Source organism: Anser anser (assembly GCF_964211835.1).
Source record: "Anser anser genome assembly, contig: HAP1_SCAFFOLD_60, whole genome shotgun sequence".
Classification (NCBI taxonomy): domain Eukaryota; kingdom Metazoa; phylum Chordata; class Aves; order Anseriformes; family Anatidae; genus Anser; species Anser anser.
The window spans coordinates 459,085-473,974 of NW_028153867.1; the positions used below are offsets into that span (position 1 = coordinate 459,085).

General features: G+C 40.1%; 1 protein-coding gene across 1 annotated transcript in view; it reads left to right on the forward strand.

Moving 5' to 3' along the window:
* Positions 1-14,890, forward strand: part of LOC310891268 (nuclear pore complex protein Nup153-like) — a gene marked incomplete at its 3' end in the record, with an annotated part of 267,249 nt that continues 252,359 nt past the window's right edge. The window contains exons 1-5 of the mRNA XM_083853534.1: positions 1-25; positions 2,497-2,707; positions 4,840-5,088; positions 6,292-6,431; positions 6,514-6,639. Coding sequence (XP_083709660.1) covers positions 2,512-2,707; positions 4,840-5,088; positions 6,292-6,431; positions 6,514-6,639 — 711 coding nt within the window. The 5' untranslated portion in view covers positions 1-25; positions 2,497-2,511. The remainder of the gene's footprint in view (positions 26-2,496; positions 2,708-4,839; positions 5,089-6,291; positions 6,432-6,513; positions 6,640-14,890) is intronic.

The following is a 14,890-nucleotide window of genomic DNA, read 5'->3' on the forward strand; positions in this document are numbered from 1 at the left end:
GCCCCCCTGTGCCAGGAGCAAGCGGGTGAGGAGCGGCCCCCCCACAGCGGGCCCTTCCCCCTCAGCCCACCAGTTACCCCCTTACTTACCCCCTTACCTTACCCGCCCCTTTATCCCCTTAGTTACCCCCTACCCACCTCCTTACCCCCTTAGTTACCCCCTCGACCGCTTAGTTACCCCCTTAGTTACCCCCTCAACGGCTTAGTTACCCCCTTAGTTACCCCCTCAGCCCCTTACTAACCCCCTCAGTTACCCCCTCAGCCCCTTCCTAACCCCCTCAGTTACCCCCTCAGCCCCTTACTTACCCCCTTACCCCTCTACCCAGCCCATTACCCCCCTCCTCCCCCTCCCCTTCACCCCCAGCCCGCTGCCCTCAGGACCCCCAGTGCCACCCCCAGGGCTTTCCCCGCTCCCTGCACCCCTCCTCAGCCCATCATCAATTCTCTGAACGTTACCTGCCAGGCTTTGCTTCTCGTTTGTGCTGTAGGGTACAGCAGGTTGACGGTGAAAGCGGTCCGTCAATTCGGGGTGTGAAAATCCCCGTGCTGGAGGGGGGACGCGCCGAGATCCCTCCCAGCAGCTCTTTGCTAAGAAATGTCAGGACGCCCAGAGAGATGCTCTGGAGATGCCCTCTGCACATGTTTGTTCAGCCAAAACCTCTCCGCTATTAAATGAGCAACGTAGCTGAGGGGACTGATTATCATATGCAAAACCAAGGGAGCGCTACGCATGGATAGCTGCTCAATTAGGTTTTTATCACTTGCAGAAATGCCAAGTCCCTTATACCACATATTGACAATCAATCTTGTCCATCTAAAGCTGGCCTGGAAGGGCAATGCAAACATTCCCCACGCTTACAGAGCAACCGTTGAAACCTCTGGCTTGAACAGTGCATTAATGTTGAAAGTGCCATAGCTTGCGTGTGCCGACACTGTGTAGCTAACTGATAAACCTTACACGTGGATTGAAAATAATCAGTGGAGATGGTTTTCTAACTTTTCCATTGTCTGTTATCTCTGCGTGTTTTCCAGTAGGTTTATTTAAAGAGTGTGCCAGAGCAAACACGTGCGTGGGGATATCTGGGGGATTCTGCACAGAGAATGGCTGCTGCACATCCAGCGCAGATCAAATTAACAGTAACTTATCGGGGAAGAGTTTTAATGATTTGATAAATAGACAAACTGATAGGTGTTACATGTGTGCATTTATTATAGCAGTTAGCTTTGTAACCAGACGAATCGTGCAAATGTTCATAACGTAAAAGGACGAGCTTTGAGCAGATAGCTTGCTTAGAGCATTTGTCAATTAATTTCAGTTTATTTTCAATATCATGTCCACTCTGCAGAAGGTTCTGTGGCTTAATGTTAATTGTCTCTCAGTGATGCAGTTGGGGAGGCACGAAAGCGACCGATGCGATTTTGTGAGGTTATACCTCTGGTTCTGATCCCTACCCCGCTGTTTTTCTCATCCTTCCCCCTACAACTTTAGTCGATAAGTCGATTCTTAGAAATACTTAAATAGATGTGTTTTGTGTGCTTGTGATCATAATTACAGCCCACCAAACCCTCTGTCTCTTACCATTAAGCTCTGAAGGTGCCTGGGCACTGTAGGCAGTATAGTTAGCAGCTTCAAAGTTCCTGGGAACTAGTCCTGGATCTAATTTACCTTTTTTTTTTCCCCCTGCCTGCAGGAGGGATGATTAGCAGGATGCCTAGCTCATGATTGTCAGCTTTCTGGATATTAATTTTTATTATTAATTTTTATTATTAATTATATTCATTTATATTAATTTATCTTTTATTTAACCGTAGTTCCTGGGGCTTTCGGTCAGGTGGGAATTCTCCGATCGTACCCGATGTATGCCGCAGAGTCAGTCTTCTACAAAATACAGCAACAGCTTTAGAAGGCTCTTGCAAGAGGAGGTGCTGGTGCTATAGCTATAGCTGTGTTTCTTCCAGGACATCTTCTGGGTTAGCCTGACTGTTGAGAGCAGAACTGGTTTTTGTGCGTATAGTCACTGCAATTCAGCATTACTAAAATTGAAAATATTTAGATTCACTGATTTTAATGGGTAGTATGGTCCTGACTGTCGCAGTAGATAATTGCTGAACTTCTGGTTTAGTTGGTTTTCACGGGAGGGTGCGAAGAGGAAGAGTCCTGGAACAAGTCTGTAGGTCAGGAGCTGTTCAGGCGTAGAGTTTCCTGATAGCCTTGCAGATTGACGACCTGCTGGTGAATTTTGGCAGAGGTTTCAAAACTTTGAACCTTGCCAAGGTCACTTGGAAGTGCAGAAAGTGATAGGTAGTTGTAAATCAATCTTAGGTGAATTTAGGTTTACCAGAAGTGTAGCGATCCTATGCCAGGGATCAACCTCGTCGTCGTCTTCTGAATATTTGCTGTATAATATCTGTCTTCAAGGTCCGTGGAAGGTGGTATCCCAGCATATGCTGTTGACTGCGTTTCTGTAATTAAACAAGTGTTTTTTCTTTCAAGCAGGGATTAATTAGCAGAATGACAGAAACTGTGAAAAATATTGTACCGGCCTGGCTGCAGAAGTATTTCAATAAGCGTGAGGAGGAGTGTGTAGACAGAAATGAATCTGCAAACCAGGAGGAGACTCCGGTAAACTATCACCACGATTATTCAGATGAAGATACCATAATCGATGAGAGATTCACGCCTGAACCAGCAGGAATTAGTAGACGAGGTATGTGAAAAATCATTTGGAATTCTGGCCATCTGTATTTATTCACAGATTTCTAGTTTTGAATCTGAATTTCAAAAGGAAATTGGAATGAGGGTTTTGACAGAATGAAAAAAAAAAAACAAACAATCAAAAAAGTCGAAACAACTGTTTGTGAAACCGTCTTAGCTTTAAACTGTATACACAGTTACGAAGCATACATCTTATGCTCTTGGAAGGCATCAGTTAACTTTAGGTACTCTATTAGCCAGGTGCTAAATGCTGAAAATAAGTCATTTGCAAGTGTGCTGGGTTGCATTTTCCATCTTTTAAAAGATATGGAATGAAAATCTGTCTAATTGCCTAAGGCAATTAAAAAAATTAATTTGTTTTGCAGTCTTCGAAACAAAAGACTAGATGCTAGAATGGCAGAGGAAAATTCCGTCTCGTGTCCTGAGTTTGTTTGTTTTGTTTTGTTTTTTTTTGTTCTGGGCTTTGATCAATTTAGTAAAGTTCCTTGTTAACTTGATGGTGAACTGGGGAACTTGTGCACGGATGTGGTTTATGAGATTATTATCCTTAAAATATTCAATAATTTTAAGGTCTACGCGGGGGGAGGGGGTGTCTTTGAAAAGGTATTTGACCGTTGGCAACGAGGTTTGCAACTCCTTTACCTCATGAAAGATTAATTTGTCTTATATCCAGTGCCTCTCACTGTTCCTGTAGTCCTGTTGTATAAATTTGCATCTATTCTTATTTGAGTTTCTCTTAAATTAGCTGTTTTGGGGAAGTCAGCTTTTAATAAGTAAAGAAGTTTTGTCTGAGCGTGCGTAGGTAACCATAGATAATGTGGAAAGTCAGTTGCTTCTGTTGTTGGCAGAATCAAAAAATAAGGAGGAAATATCTTTGCCTCCAATCTCATCTAATTGTAAACAAGGAGATTGATGGCTTTCTGTGTAGCTGTAGCTTGGGAATGAGTTTGGAGAAAAGAATAGAGAAGGTCTTCGTGACTGAGGAACACATGTTGGCTTTCCTATGTAACTGCGTGAAAGGAGCTTTCAGTAAGAACAGCTGCACTGCAAGCTTGCTAACTCCAGGAGATCAGGAGCAGGTGGACACCCTGGAACCTTTTGCAGCTTATGTTGCTGTCCGTGGGTGTTGCTTACTATGCTTAAGAATAAGATTATTTTTTTTAATTATTACTACATTTTGAAACCAATGTGTTTCTTCAGTTCTGAGGTATCAGTGTGCTGGAGCCTATATTGGGTGGCCTTCCGCCTGAAGAACTTTCTGTATCTCAAACGGTGCTGTCCTAAAAATCTGCTCATGGTTTGGAGAGCTAATTAGTGGTACTGCAGTGGTTATGAAGATTGAACTAACTAGTTTAAGCTTCAGTTCAAGTATCAAGAGGATAGTGGCTCAAAGTCATTTGAATTGCCCAGATTCCTGGGAGAGACAGTAGGCTTTCATCAGGCAAAATACCCATGAATAGTTCCATTCATTTAGCAAGATAGACTTCAAGGCCACCTATTCCAGGCCACTGGCATTGTTTGCAGACCCTTTGCTTCAAGAGGGAAAAATGCTCATCTGGTTACTTGGGTCAACATCCTTGTCCCTTGGGTCAAATTCCCAATAGTTAATGGGTAGGAGATGATGTTTTGCCTCTAACGTGAGCTGATATGGAAGAACTTGGGAAAAAAGTACTGCAAACGTTCATTTTCATGTTGTGTATTCAGATTAATATAACCTTTGTTCCAATATTATGGAAGCTGCAGTGTTATCTGTAATTTACCGTGTAATCTCAAATTTTGTAAAGCTTATTGCAAGCTGTACATGGGAGAAGGAGTATATATGTTTGATTTAGTGAACGGCCAAGTCAGCGTTAGAGCATTTGAGCACGGGGTCAGAATGTGGTGTTGTAAAACCTCATAGTTAACTACTTCTGGATGCAACATTAATACTGTGTATCGCAAGCAGTGTTGTTGTTGTAGCCAGACAGTTAGATGCAACCGTATCTGGGTGAGGAAGAAGTTAAATTTGGCTTCTCTCTTTTTGCGCTTAGAACTTGGCAATAGCATGGCTGTCGATAGGAAACAGGTTTTGGCTTCTGTGAGCTTGTCTATAGCAAAGCTAATTATCTCCCTGTTCTTGTCTAGAACCATCCACAAGTAGATCAGCACTGAACTTCCCAGTTGTGTTAACAAGGCCCTCTCTTCATCGGAGCCGTCTGAATTATACCACGTTGGATTCTCCTGTCCCACCTTGTCAGCCCTCGACATCTTCTATATTTGGCATTGGCAGTCCTAGGCTGTCCTTGATAAAAGAAATAGAAGATTCTACCTCTCAACAAGACGATGATAACATCTCAACAACCAGTGATTCCTCCTCTAGAGCATCTGATGAAGGTGATTTTTGTGTTCTCTGTTTAATTGACTTTTTTTTTAATGTGAAGTACCTTGCGTTCTTTAATATTCCACATCACCTTAGTAAATAAAATAGGTGAATGTCAACTTTGGATGCGAGAATTAAATTGAATTTTTAGTGTTTTAGAAGTATATAATCCTATCACCTTTTTAATAGAAGCGTGCTTTGGAATACGTTTATGATACCCTGATGTTAGAAAGAGTCAATGCTGAAATATACACGTTCAGCTAGGTTATATGTAAATTTTGAACTGGGACGGTAGGAAATCAGGCTGACTTGCCGTAGCTTGACAACTAGGCTGATTGTCTAGAAGGAAGAGTGACTCAGAATATCTAACAGACAGCTGGTTAAATGTGAATAAGTGCAGGTGACAAATAGGAACACGAGATGTTTTCCTGTGTTTCAGCAAGAGAAGATAAAGAAACTACTCTGACATAAGCTATAGGCTGTTTTTTGACCTTTCTTGGTAGAAGGCTTCAGCTGTCAATACTTTCATGTCTTTTGCCAAATTCATTGAGGAAAGCACACCATTTTAAAATAAAAAATAAGCATCGTGTCGATGTAGGTTGGTACGTAGGTCTTCTCGCTGAAAGGGCGAACAGCAGGTTTGCAGCTTTTTCTAGTCCCCCATATAGACAGGGACTGACGTGTGCTCAGCAGGTTTTCCAGAGAACTTTTGTACAGCTGAGAGTAGAGTTGCTGGGCTTTAGCAATATAACCTGAGTGCACTAGAACTTTCTGGTGTGTCTTCGTAAAACATACATGGGCAGAAGATCGTTAACTCTTAGAGCAGCCTTTGGGGAATCTTCCAGGTTTAAAACCTGTGCGATTATGATCTGTGCTGGCCTCCAGCCTTTTACCAACACAGAAAAAAGCTTTGTCCGTACAAATGCACTGATGTTTATGCGGTCCTCTTTTATCTTAGCCTGAAGGAAAAAAATACCTGCATTGGAAGCACAGTATTAACTTGGTAAGATTGGTGAAAACTACTTGCAGCTCTGTGAACAGTTTTCAAGTTTGTAGGTGATACTTGGTTTTCAGTCTGTACGTGAAGTTGATCTATTTAAAGAAGCTGAAGTCATGCTTATTTTTCTGTATTGAAGAACTTGAATTAGTGTGATCTTTATTGTTAAAGTTCTGTACGTACGAGAGGCATTTACATCTAGCATACGTCATTTTGGCAGATGTTGCAGTTTTAAAAAATACTTCATCGTCACTGCTCTGGCCCACAGAAGCTGAAAGAACTCATTCCCTCTCGCAGCATTCTGCAGCTAGCTCTAAGAAACCTGCATTCAGTTTATTTGTTTTTGGAGGACTGTGTCCTGTAAGTACTGCACAGTATTTCTTTTAATCAGTTTGAATGTGTACCTGTTTTTCTATCCACTTCTCATACTGTGTTTCCGTAGGTACGTGGAAGCACGTCTGTTTTTAAGCAAAACCAGCTTGGGTTTTCTCCATTTTACCCCGGAAAGACGGCCTATGCCGGTGGTGCAGCTGTAAGATCAAGGCAGCCAAAGACGGAACCTTATCAGGTATGAGAAAAGTAGTGTAGTGGGAAATAGTGATGGAAATAAAAAAAGCAGCACTGCCAAAGGAGCTTTGAGCAGGGAGCTGAATATGTGGTAACAGTTGCTCTTCTGCCCTCTTGGTCTACAAAAATAGACGAGATTGATTTCTGTTTAAATTCTTTAATGACAGTTTTTACCACAGGTAATACTTGTCAGAAAGAACAAGAATGACAGTTTGGGCTAGTTGTTGGTAGTTGGGGTTTCCTCTGTTGTTAGGTCTTTCAAAAAATTCCATTCAAGTGCCATTGTCTGCCTCTGACTACATTACGTTAAAATAACTTGATGCAAAAAAACCAATGACAGCATAACTTTGAAAACTTGTGTTTATGGTAGCAAAAGCTACAGTAGTCAAACCTGGCTAATATTTATCTGTGGATCTTCTTTTCCAAGCATGCCTACATTCATGCTATGGATATGTTGTATAAACCTGCAGTCTTTGAAAATATCTAAAATCAACCTTGCTGATCCTTTGTTCTTCTGTTACACAGAGGCATGCAGGACTAAATGCAGTCCCAAGATAAGCAGTAACATGCTTTCTGTTTTGAACGATTCATATAGTTCTTGGAGAGAGTTATTTGCCCCCAAGAGTTCTTGGAAATAGCAAATAAAAACTGCTGACAACTCTGATTAGCTAGAGCTGAATCGAAAAGGAAAGTCAAATCAGGTTTGGTAGGAATGTATTTAAATGAAAGTGACTTTTATCGATAAATCAAAAGGAATTTTAAGAAAATGAAAACGCGGGTTTGCTGGCTCTGTTCTGACAGTCCATTTGTGCAACGGAAAAAGGGCAGTACAAGTACCTCACTTACGGGAAACCTTGAAACCTTGTGGTGCAAAGCTGGGAACCCTCTTTGGTCGGCTATTTTTGTTTTTTACAATATTACTGCATTATGGTAAAAAGAGGAACCAAAATACTAGGCTTTTAAAGGAGAGAGTAGCTTGCTTCTTGCTGCTTGCTGTGAATGACAGCAAGGTACTAGAGAGTCCAGCGAAGGGCCACCAAGAAGATCAAGGGACTGGGAGCACCTCTCCTCTGAGGAGAGGCAGGGACTGCTGGGCCTGTTTAGCATGGAGGAGAGGAGGTTTGGGGGGATCTTATTGGTGTATATAAATACCTGAATGGATGGTGCAAAGAGCATAGAGAGCCATTGTGTTTTCAGCGGTGCCCAGTGCCAGGTCAAGAGGCAACAGGCACAAACTGAAACGTGAGGCTCTGTCTGAGCATCAGGAAATGCTTTTGCACTGTGCGGGTGATGGAGCCCTGGCACGGGTTGCCCGGAGAGGCTGTGGAGTCTCCCTCTTTGGAGGTCTTCAAGAGCTGACTTGACATGGTCCTGGGCAACCTGCTCGGGGTGGCCCTGCTCGAGCGGGGGGGTAGACCAGGCGATCTCTAGAGGTCACTTCCAACCTTAACCATTCTGTGGTTCTGTGAGTCTCACTTGTGTTTTTACATGCTGCGTGGTCTGCTTCCTGTCTTCACATCGTGTGATAAGCACAGTGTGGTTATATGAGGGGTTTAACCTGGGAAGAAAAAAAGTCACACCAAAGGAAGTTTTCGACTGATATTTGAAGTTGGGTGGTGCAAATAAACAGTTTACTTTTTCAGTGTAATGTTTAGATCTGTTACAGTTTAAATCAGATCTTTATCTTTTAAGACAAAGATTTGCAGCCAACTTTAATCTTGGGGGAAGGGAGGAAGCAAGAGAGAAGTAAAACTAGTTCCTGGTTATGATTGTATACACTGATTTTAAGATGGTACACTTAGACCATCGTGAAACTCTGAGGTCTGTGTTGTTACTGAAAATGCTTTCTGTACCACAAGCCTTTTCTTGAGTTCTGTTTCCCTGATTACTGCTTCGGAGGCCTTAGCAGTCCTAGCATCATCCGTCTTGACCTTTTACAAGTACGGAGTTCTTTTATTGCTCGTGCAACAAGCACGTGCAAGATGCACTGAGGCCCAAGGTAAACTTCATTAAACTCCGAATGTATTCTCTTCTTTATGGCTTAAAATCCCAGTGACTGCATTTTTCTCTGTCATCAGAATATATTGATTGTATCATCAGTGTAGCCTTGGGACGTAAAATACATGCCTCTTTAGCTCAGAATTGACCATTGTAACACTTAAAATGCTAATTTTTCAGGCACAAAAGAGAGCGAAAGCTGGACAAGAAACTGTGTGGTCCCGCGCTACGTTAAGTACCTCAGCACGGCGCATCTTGGAGGCAATGGAGAAGCTGTCAAGCCCTTTGTTGGTAAATAGCACTTCTTTTAATCTGTTTTTGCTTCATGTGTTTATAAAACTTAGTAAATGTGCCATCAAAGCATAAAGATAAAATTATTCTTCCTTACGTTGTGGCCGGTTTAATTTATTGCGCTGTTTCTTCAACAGGATGCTAAAAGAATGGCATCTGTTTTGCTGCTGTGTTGTGTAAGTTGACCATGAACCCCCACATTTTTGTTGCAGGGAACCCTCTCTCTCAGGAGAAAAAAATTGCCCTCTAATAGTTATGCTTTGTTTTTTCCTCAGCCTCCGGACATAGATAAACTGGATATTACTGACTTCCAGTCCAAACGAAGAAAGGTAAGAACCAATAATGTCTTAAGCTGAGGTAGATAACTTTTTCAATGCTTTATCACTATTAGAAAAATTTTCTCAAACCTCAGTGACAACATAGACATCAAATCAAGTTAATATTGGCATGTATCCACAGTAGATGATGGGCTGTGAAGATTACTCAGGTTAAGAATTATGTTATCTTTGTAAGTTGAGAGCAACAACTCTAGAACACACCAAGTCGTTTTATCTTGTCCCCCAACTTGGGGTGAAGCTGCATATTAAAATTCCTGTTGAGGCAAGTTTGCTCTTAAAGAAATGATCACAAATAGAAAAATACTGCTTGAGTGGTCATATAGACTTTGTACAGACTTCCGTGTTCATTCGGGCACAGAAAACTAGTTTTTGTGCTTTTTATCACCATTCAAAGTAAAGAGGAGGAAAATTGTTAATTTCCGACGCTATAAATCTTACGCTCCTAAATTCCTATTTGGAGGTAGCACAGAACTGGTGAGAATGCTGTGGTAAAGCATGATTTCCTTTCATTTTGTTTAAAAAATGAAAACTAGTCATCTTTTTTTGATGACTTTAGTTAGGGGTATCATTAAATTGCAAAACTGTACCAGGCAGAATAGCTCTTGGTGTATTAAATGCCTAACTGGGGGAATTAATATTTTTCATTTTTACCTTTAAAACCAGCGATGAACCATCGTTGGAGTCTGATAAATTTTCCATAAAATTAAATGGGCATCTCTTTCTGCGAAAACATCTGTGTTTCCAGTATCAGTCTGAGTGTACAAATGACCACTTGTTAAGTGTATGGGCTTCTTAGGCTGGAAATCAAAGTGGACAGTAATACTGGTTGCTTATTGCTTTTAACTCTTTCAATCTCTGTATTGTTTAGCCAGCACAATCTCCATTTGGTAAAGTTCTAAAATGAATGTAGCAGCAACTGCTTAGTTTTTAGGGGGGTAGAGGTTTTTTTTTTTCTTTTTCTTTTCCGACGCTATAAATCTTACGCTCCTAAATTCCTATTTGGAGGTAGCACAGAACTGGTGATAATGCTGTGGTAAAGCATGATTTCCTTTCATTTTCTTTAAAAAATGAAAACTAGTCATCTTTTTTTGATGACTTTAGTTAGGGGTATCCTTGGGCTTATTAAATTACAAAACCCTTAGATGACCACTTGAAGATCAGGTGACTGAAGGAAATAACAAGATGTGCAAACTTTTCATCTTCTGTTCTAATGAGCAAAGGGACAGTGTCTCAAGAAGTTTCTGTGCTAATTCCTTGATTGGATGGATGTATAATTAAGTTTACAATCACTTCAGAGTTTACAAACATCTCAGATTTCCTGGACCATCTTTTCACCATCTGCCAAATTACAAGGGCATGGAGAAGTGAAGTATATCATAAATATTATCCAAATAACTAAAACCAAATCTGGTGTGAATTCTCAGTTATATTATAGCAATACACCTGTGATAAGGCATTAAGAAAGATCTGCCAGATTTGCAACAGAGAGCCTGAAATTGTCAGCCACTAAATGAATGTTGCACGCAGCTGTCAGTGGGTGAAAGGAGATAGATTGTCTATTCATAATACTAGAATTCATAATGGTGGCGGGAGAAGGGTAGCCCGTGATGAGAAGCAATTATTTGCTGAGGAGACGATCGTGTGTTTTCCTGCTAAAGTGAACATGCGGTTGACGGAACACTTGTGCACTCAGGCTAAACTTCTGCAGTGGGTAGCAGTGATGTGGTATTTTTCTTATTTCAAGGAGCTGTACCAGGCAGAATAGCTCTTGGTGTATTGAATGCCTAACTGGGGGAATTAATATTTTTCTTTTTTACCTTTAAAACCAGCAATGAACCATCGTTCACTCGAAGTAGATTTGTGAACTTACATAAAACATGTCTTATTCAAGGTTTCAAACTGAATGTAATATTTTTTAGAAAGATGTATTTTTATATACTTTAGAGAGAGTGTGAATTCTATTACTAAGAGCTGGGAGATACTGTGAAATTAAAGCTGCAGCGTAAACAAAAATTTCCTGTTGGTATTGATTTGAACAATAGCATGCTTCCTAAGACTGTATTTTCTGATCCTTAAGACCGCAGGCGGAGCCATCGGTAAATCTTGTAGCCTTTAGGGTTTGTTTTCTGTCTGACAGTTCAGTTAAGTCAGTTTTGCAGAACACGCAGTGGTCTGTGTTAAAAATTAACTCTGGTCTGTGAAAATGCTTTGAAAAGGGAAGTCAAACCCACTACGTGAAGTGCATCTAATGCACATGTAAAGCATTGGATCATATTTTAATGAATGAGATTATTGTAAGACTGACAAGTTGGTTTTTTTGAGTGTGTTCTATTGTTTGTGTAACTTTGAAGAGGGAAAATGTAGGGGATGTGAAGCCCAGAAGCCTGTATAATTAGTTGCTTAACACTTCGAATGTTAAATTAATGAATTAAGCTACTGAAAAAAAAAAATCACAGTGTGGGCAGAGGAAAAGATAGGAGCATATTCTAGGAACATGGGTTATTTTAATTATGGTAGCATGAATTATTTTGTCTATGAAGCTAACTGCCAAATTTTGAAATGGAATTCAGTCAGACTTTGGCTACTTATATATAGCTTTATGGATTTCGTTACTGGTTTTCTGGTGATTTCCCTCTACAAGTTGAACGGTCTTCAGAATTTTCAAATTGTATTCACTGAGTGCCAAGACCGATGGGGGGAGGTTTATAGTTCTGTAATTTGTTTTCATCAATAAATATTGGAATTAATTTGGGTGGACGTAAGGATAAATTGATTGCTGTTTCCCTTTCAAAGCTGGAATCCCAGAATGCATTCCAGCCTCCACCTGTTAAGAGACTTGTGACACCAACGGTAAACCGTCAGCCGATGCGTTATACGCGGTATTCTGAACCATCACCGACTTCAACTACTCAGTCCAGCAAAATTTGCCAGAGAGTAGACACAAAGTACCAAGTGAGTACATTTTTGAGTCCTTATGTGCCTGTTTTTTTTTTCCAGTCTTGGAATGTTTCTCAAACCAATTGTTATCCTATCTTTGCAAAAAGTACTGATAGTATGTTTGAGGCGAGCTTTAAGGCAGTGGGAACCATTGTGAAATAGATTGAGCTTTTATGGATTTAATTCTGTTTTTGGAACACTCAGTGTCTTGTGGTTGTTTTCACGATGTCATGATGTGCTATTGAGTCATCCTGTTGTCAGTGAAAGAATATTAAAAGACAGAAATGTTTTCCTTTTATATTCTCATGTACACAAAGCTGTCACTGATGAAACATGCTCGTGTTCTGTGTAAACTATTCCAGGTGAGCTATGTGCTCCAAGTGAGAGTTCTGACAATGTGCTGAGTTATCGGTTTTGATTGCTTTGGAGTAGATGGAGTCTAATAAATTTTCCATAAAATTAAATGGGCATCTCTTTCTGCGAAAACATCTGTGTTTCCAGTATCAGTCTGAGTGTACAAATGACCACGTGTTAAGTGTATGGGCTTCTTAGGCTGGAAATCAAAGTGGACAGTAATACTGGTTGCTTATTGCTTTTAACTCTTTCAATCTCTGTATTGTTTAGCCAGCACAATCTCCATTTGGTAAAGTTCTAAAATGAATGTAGCAGCAACTGCTTAGTTTTTAGGGGGGTAGAGGTTTTTTTTTTCCTTGTTTGTTCATAAATGACAGAAAACAGAAAAGTATGTCCCTTTTACGGGGTTGGTAAACACAAGTTTTGATGAAAACTCTCCCCCCCACACACACAATTTTTGTCATTTTGTTTAAAATAATTACTTTCTTTGTTAGAGGATTTGACAAATTTGATTTAGTGTTCTATCAGTTTGTCCTCAATGCTGAGTGAAGCAGTGTGCTTACTTTAGCCCCAAAATTTAACTGAACTGTACCCACAATGCTGAATTAGGGAACAACGTTAAGTAGGTGAGGTGTATTCAGTGCTATAAAATTAAAAATAAATAAATAAAATAAAAACCACAAAAAACCACATGAAGTGGTTGTTGGTACTTTGTGTATTCTGTACATATTCAGCTAAGTCTTGAACTAAACTTAACTTGCAGGGGATGAGAGAGAAGACTTTGCCTGCAGAACAGCGAGCAGAACCATCTGAAAGGTATGACATCTATTAATTTAAAACTTACTTGAAGGAAGAAAGACATCTCCTTTTTCAGTACAGTCTGCACCTGAAAGGTGGTGACAGTTCTCAGTAAAAGGAATGGGAAATCCAATGAAAATTTTGTATTTTGAGGCAGCTGCAAAGTCTGGATTGTGTTTGAAGATCAATATAACTTTGAGAAAATTGTTGTTTTTATGAACGGAAGGAAGATGAGCAAGAATAAAAGTACTGATACACCACTTTTTATCCCAAGTTTATCTTCTGAGTAGGATACGAAGATGGGAAATGAGGCACGTTTTCTGTATCCACAGAAAGGATCTTTGCTATTGGAGGCCTAATTTTTTCCTTCTACAGGAAATATGGCTCATTTTGTAGTTTAACTAAATCTGTAGCGTTACAAATTTTGCTTTGACAGATATTTCATGGTTTATAACTCAGTTTACTTATAACAAAATAATTTGTCCCTCCTAATGTTCCCTAGGGGAAAAGCTATTAGTTTTAGCTATTTAATTGCTTGCAGTTTGAAAGCTCTGTCCTAATGGGATGATTCTTTCTGAAGTATTCTTTAGAAGGTGAAGTAGGGGAAGTGAGTTACAGTTCAGGAGGATGTTTATTGATGTGTTTTTTTCTTTATTTTTTAAGCAAAAACATGGAGGAAGATTTATGATTTATTATTCTTTTTTTTAATACTCCTTTCATGATGAAGTTAATTGTCTGCTTTGAGTTCACATGAAGACCATGTGTTCTTTAGAATCATTTGAGGCCAAATGCTAACTCATCTCTAAAATAAAAAAAATCCAGCAGAATTAATTGAATTTCTTCTTGAGGAGACTGCTTTGTGTTATACTGCTTTCTTGGTTTAGGTCAAATGAGTTATCCTCCAGATAATATTGATGGCTCTTCCTTCTGGGCAAATGGTGTTTTGGGTAATAATGCTTGAGTTAAGAGACTTTGCACTCGGTTTTTAGGGGGTCGCTCTTTTCAAAGAACAGTAGCAGGGAATTTTGTTGACTCTATGCTCATCTGCCAAGCAATTCTTATGTGACCATGGGCATTCTTTGGCTTGCAGAAAGAACTCAACACTTTGTTTTGGCATCTAAAAGTTGGACTTCACAACAACCACCTTTTTAGGGGTGGAAGCGACTGGCTTTAAGGTTCTGGTACAGGTGCAATCAGGTGCTGGGTTGTAATTATGTTTTTTTCAAACTGTTCTAAATTGTCTCTGTTAGAACTCCTTTCTACTTCTCCATTTAGGAAGGAGATAGAGCAAACTCATACTGCTTTTGATTTCGTTCACAAAGTTTATTGCAGTGCCCTACCTTTTGTTTGTAGAGTAGGTAGTGGTGGTAGTGTTTTTTGTGATGCTGGTCTCTGTTGGGTGCCATGTTCTGGAGCAGGAGCACCACACTGATCTGCTGGCAAGAGTCCCTTTGGACAGTTGAGTTGGAATACTCAGTAAATCTCTGGCCCACCAATGCTATATATCTATGTGTGTGTGTGTGTGTGTATATATTT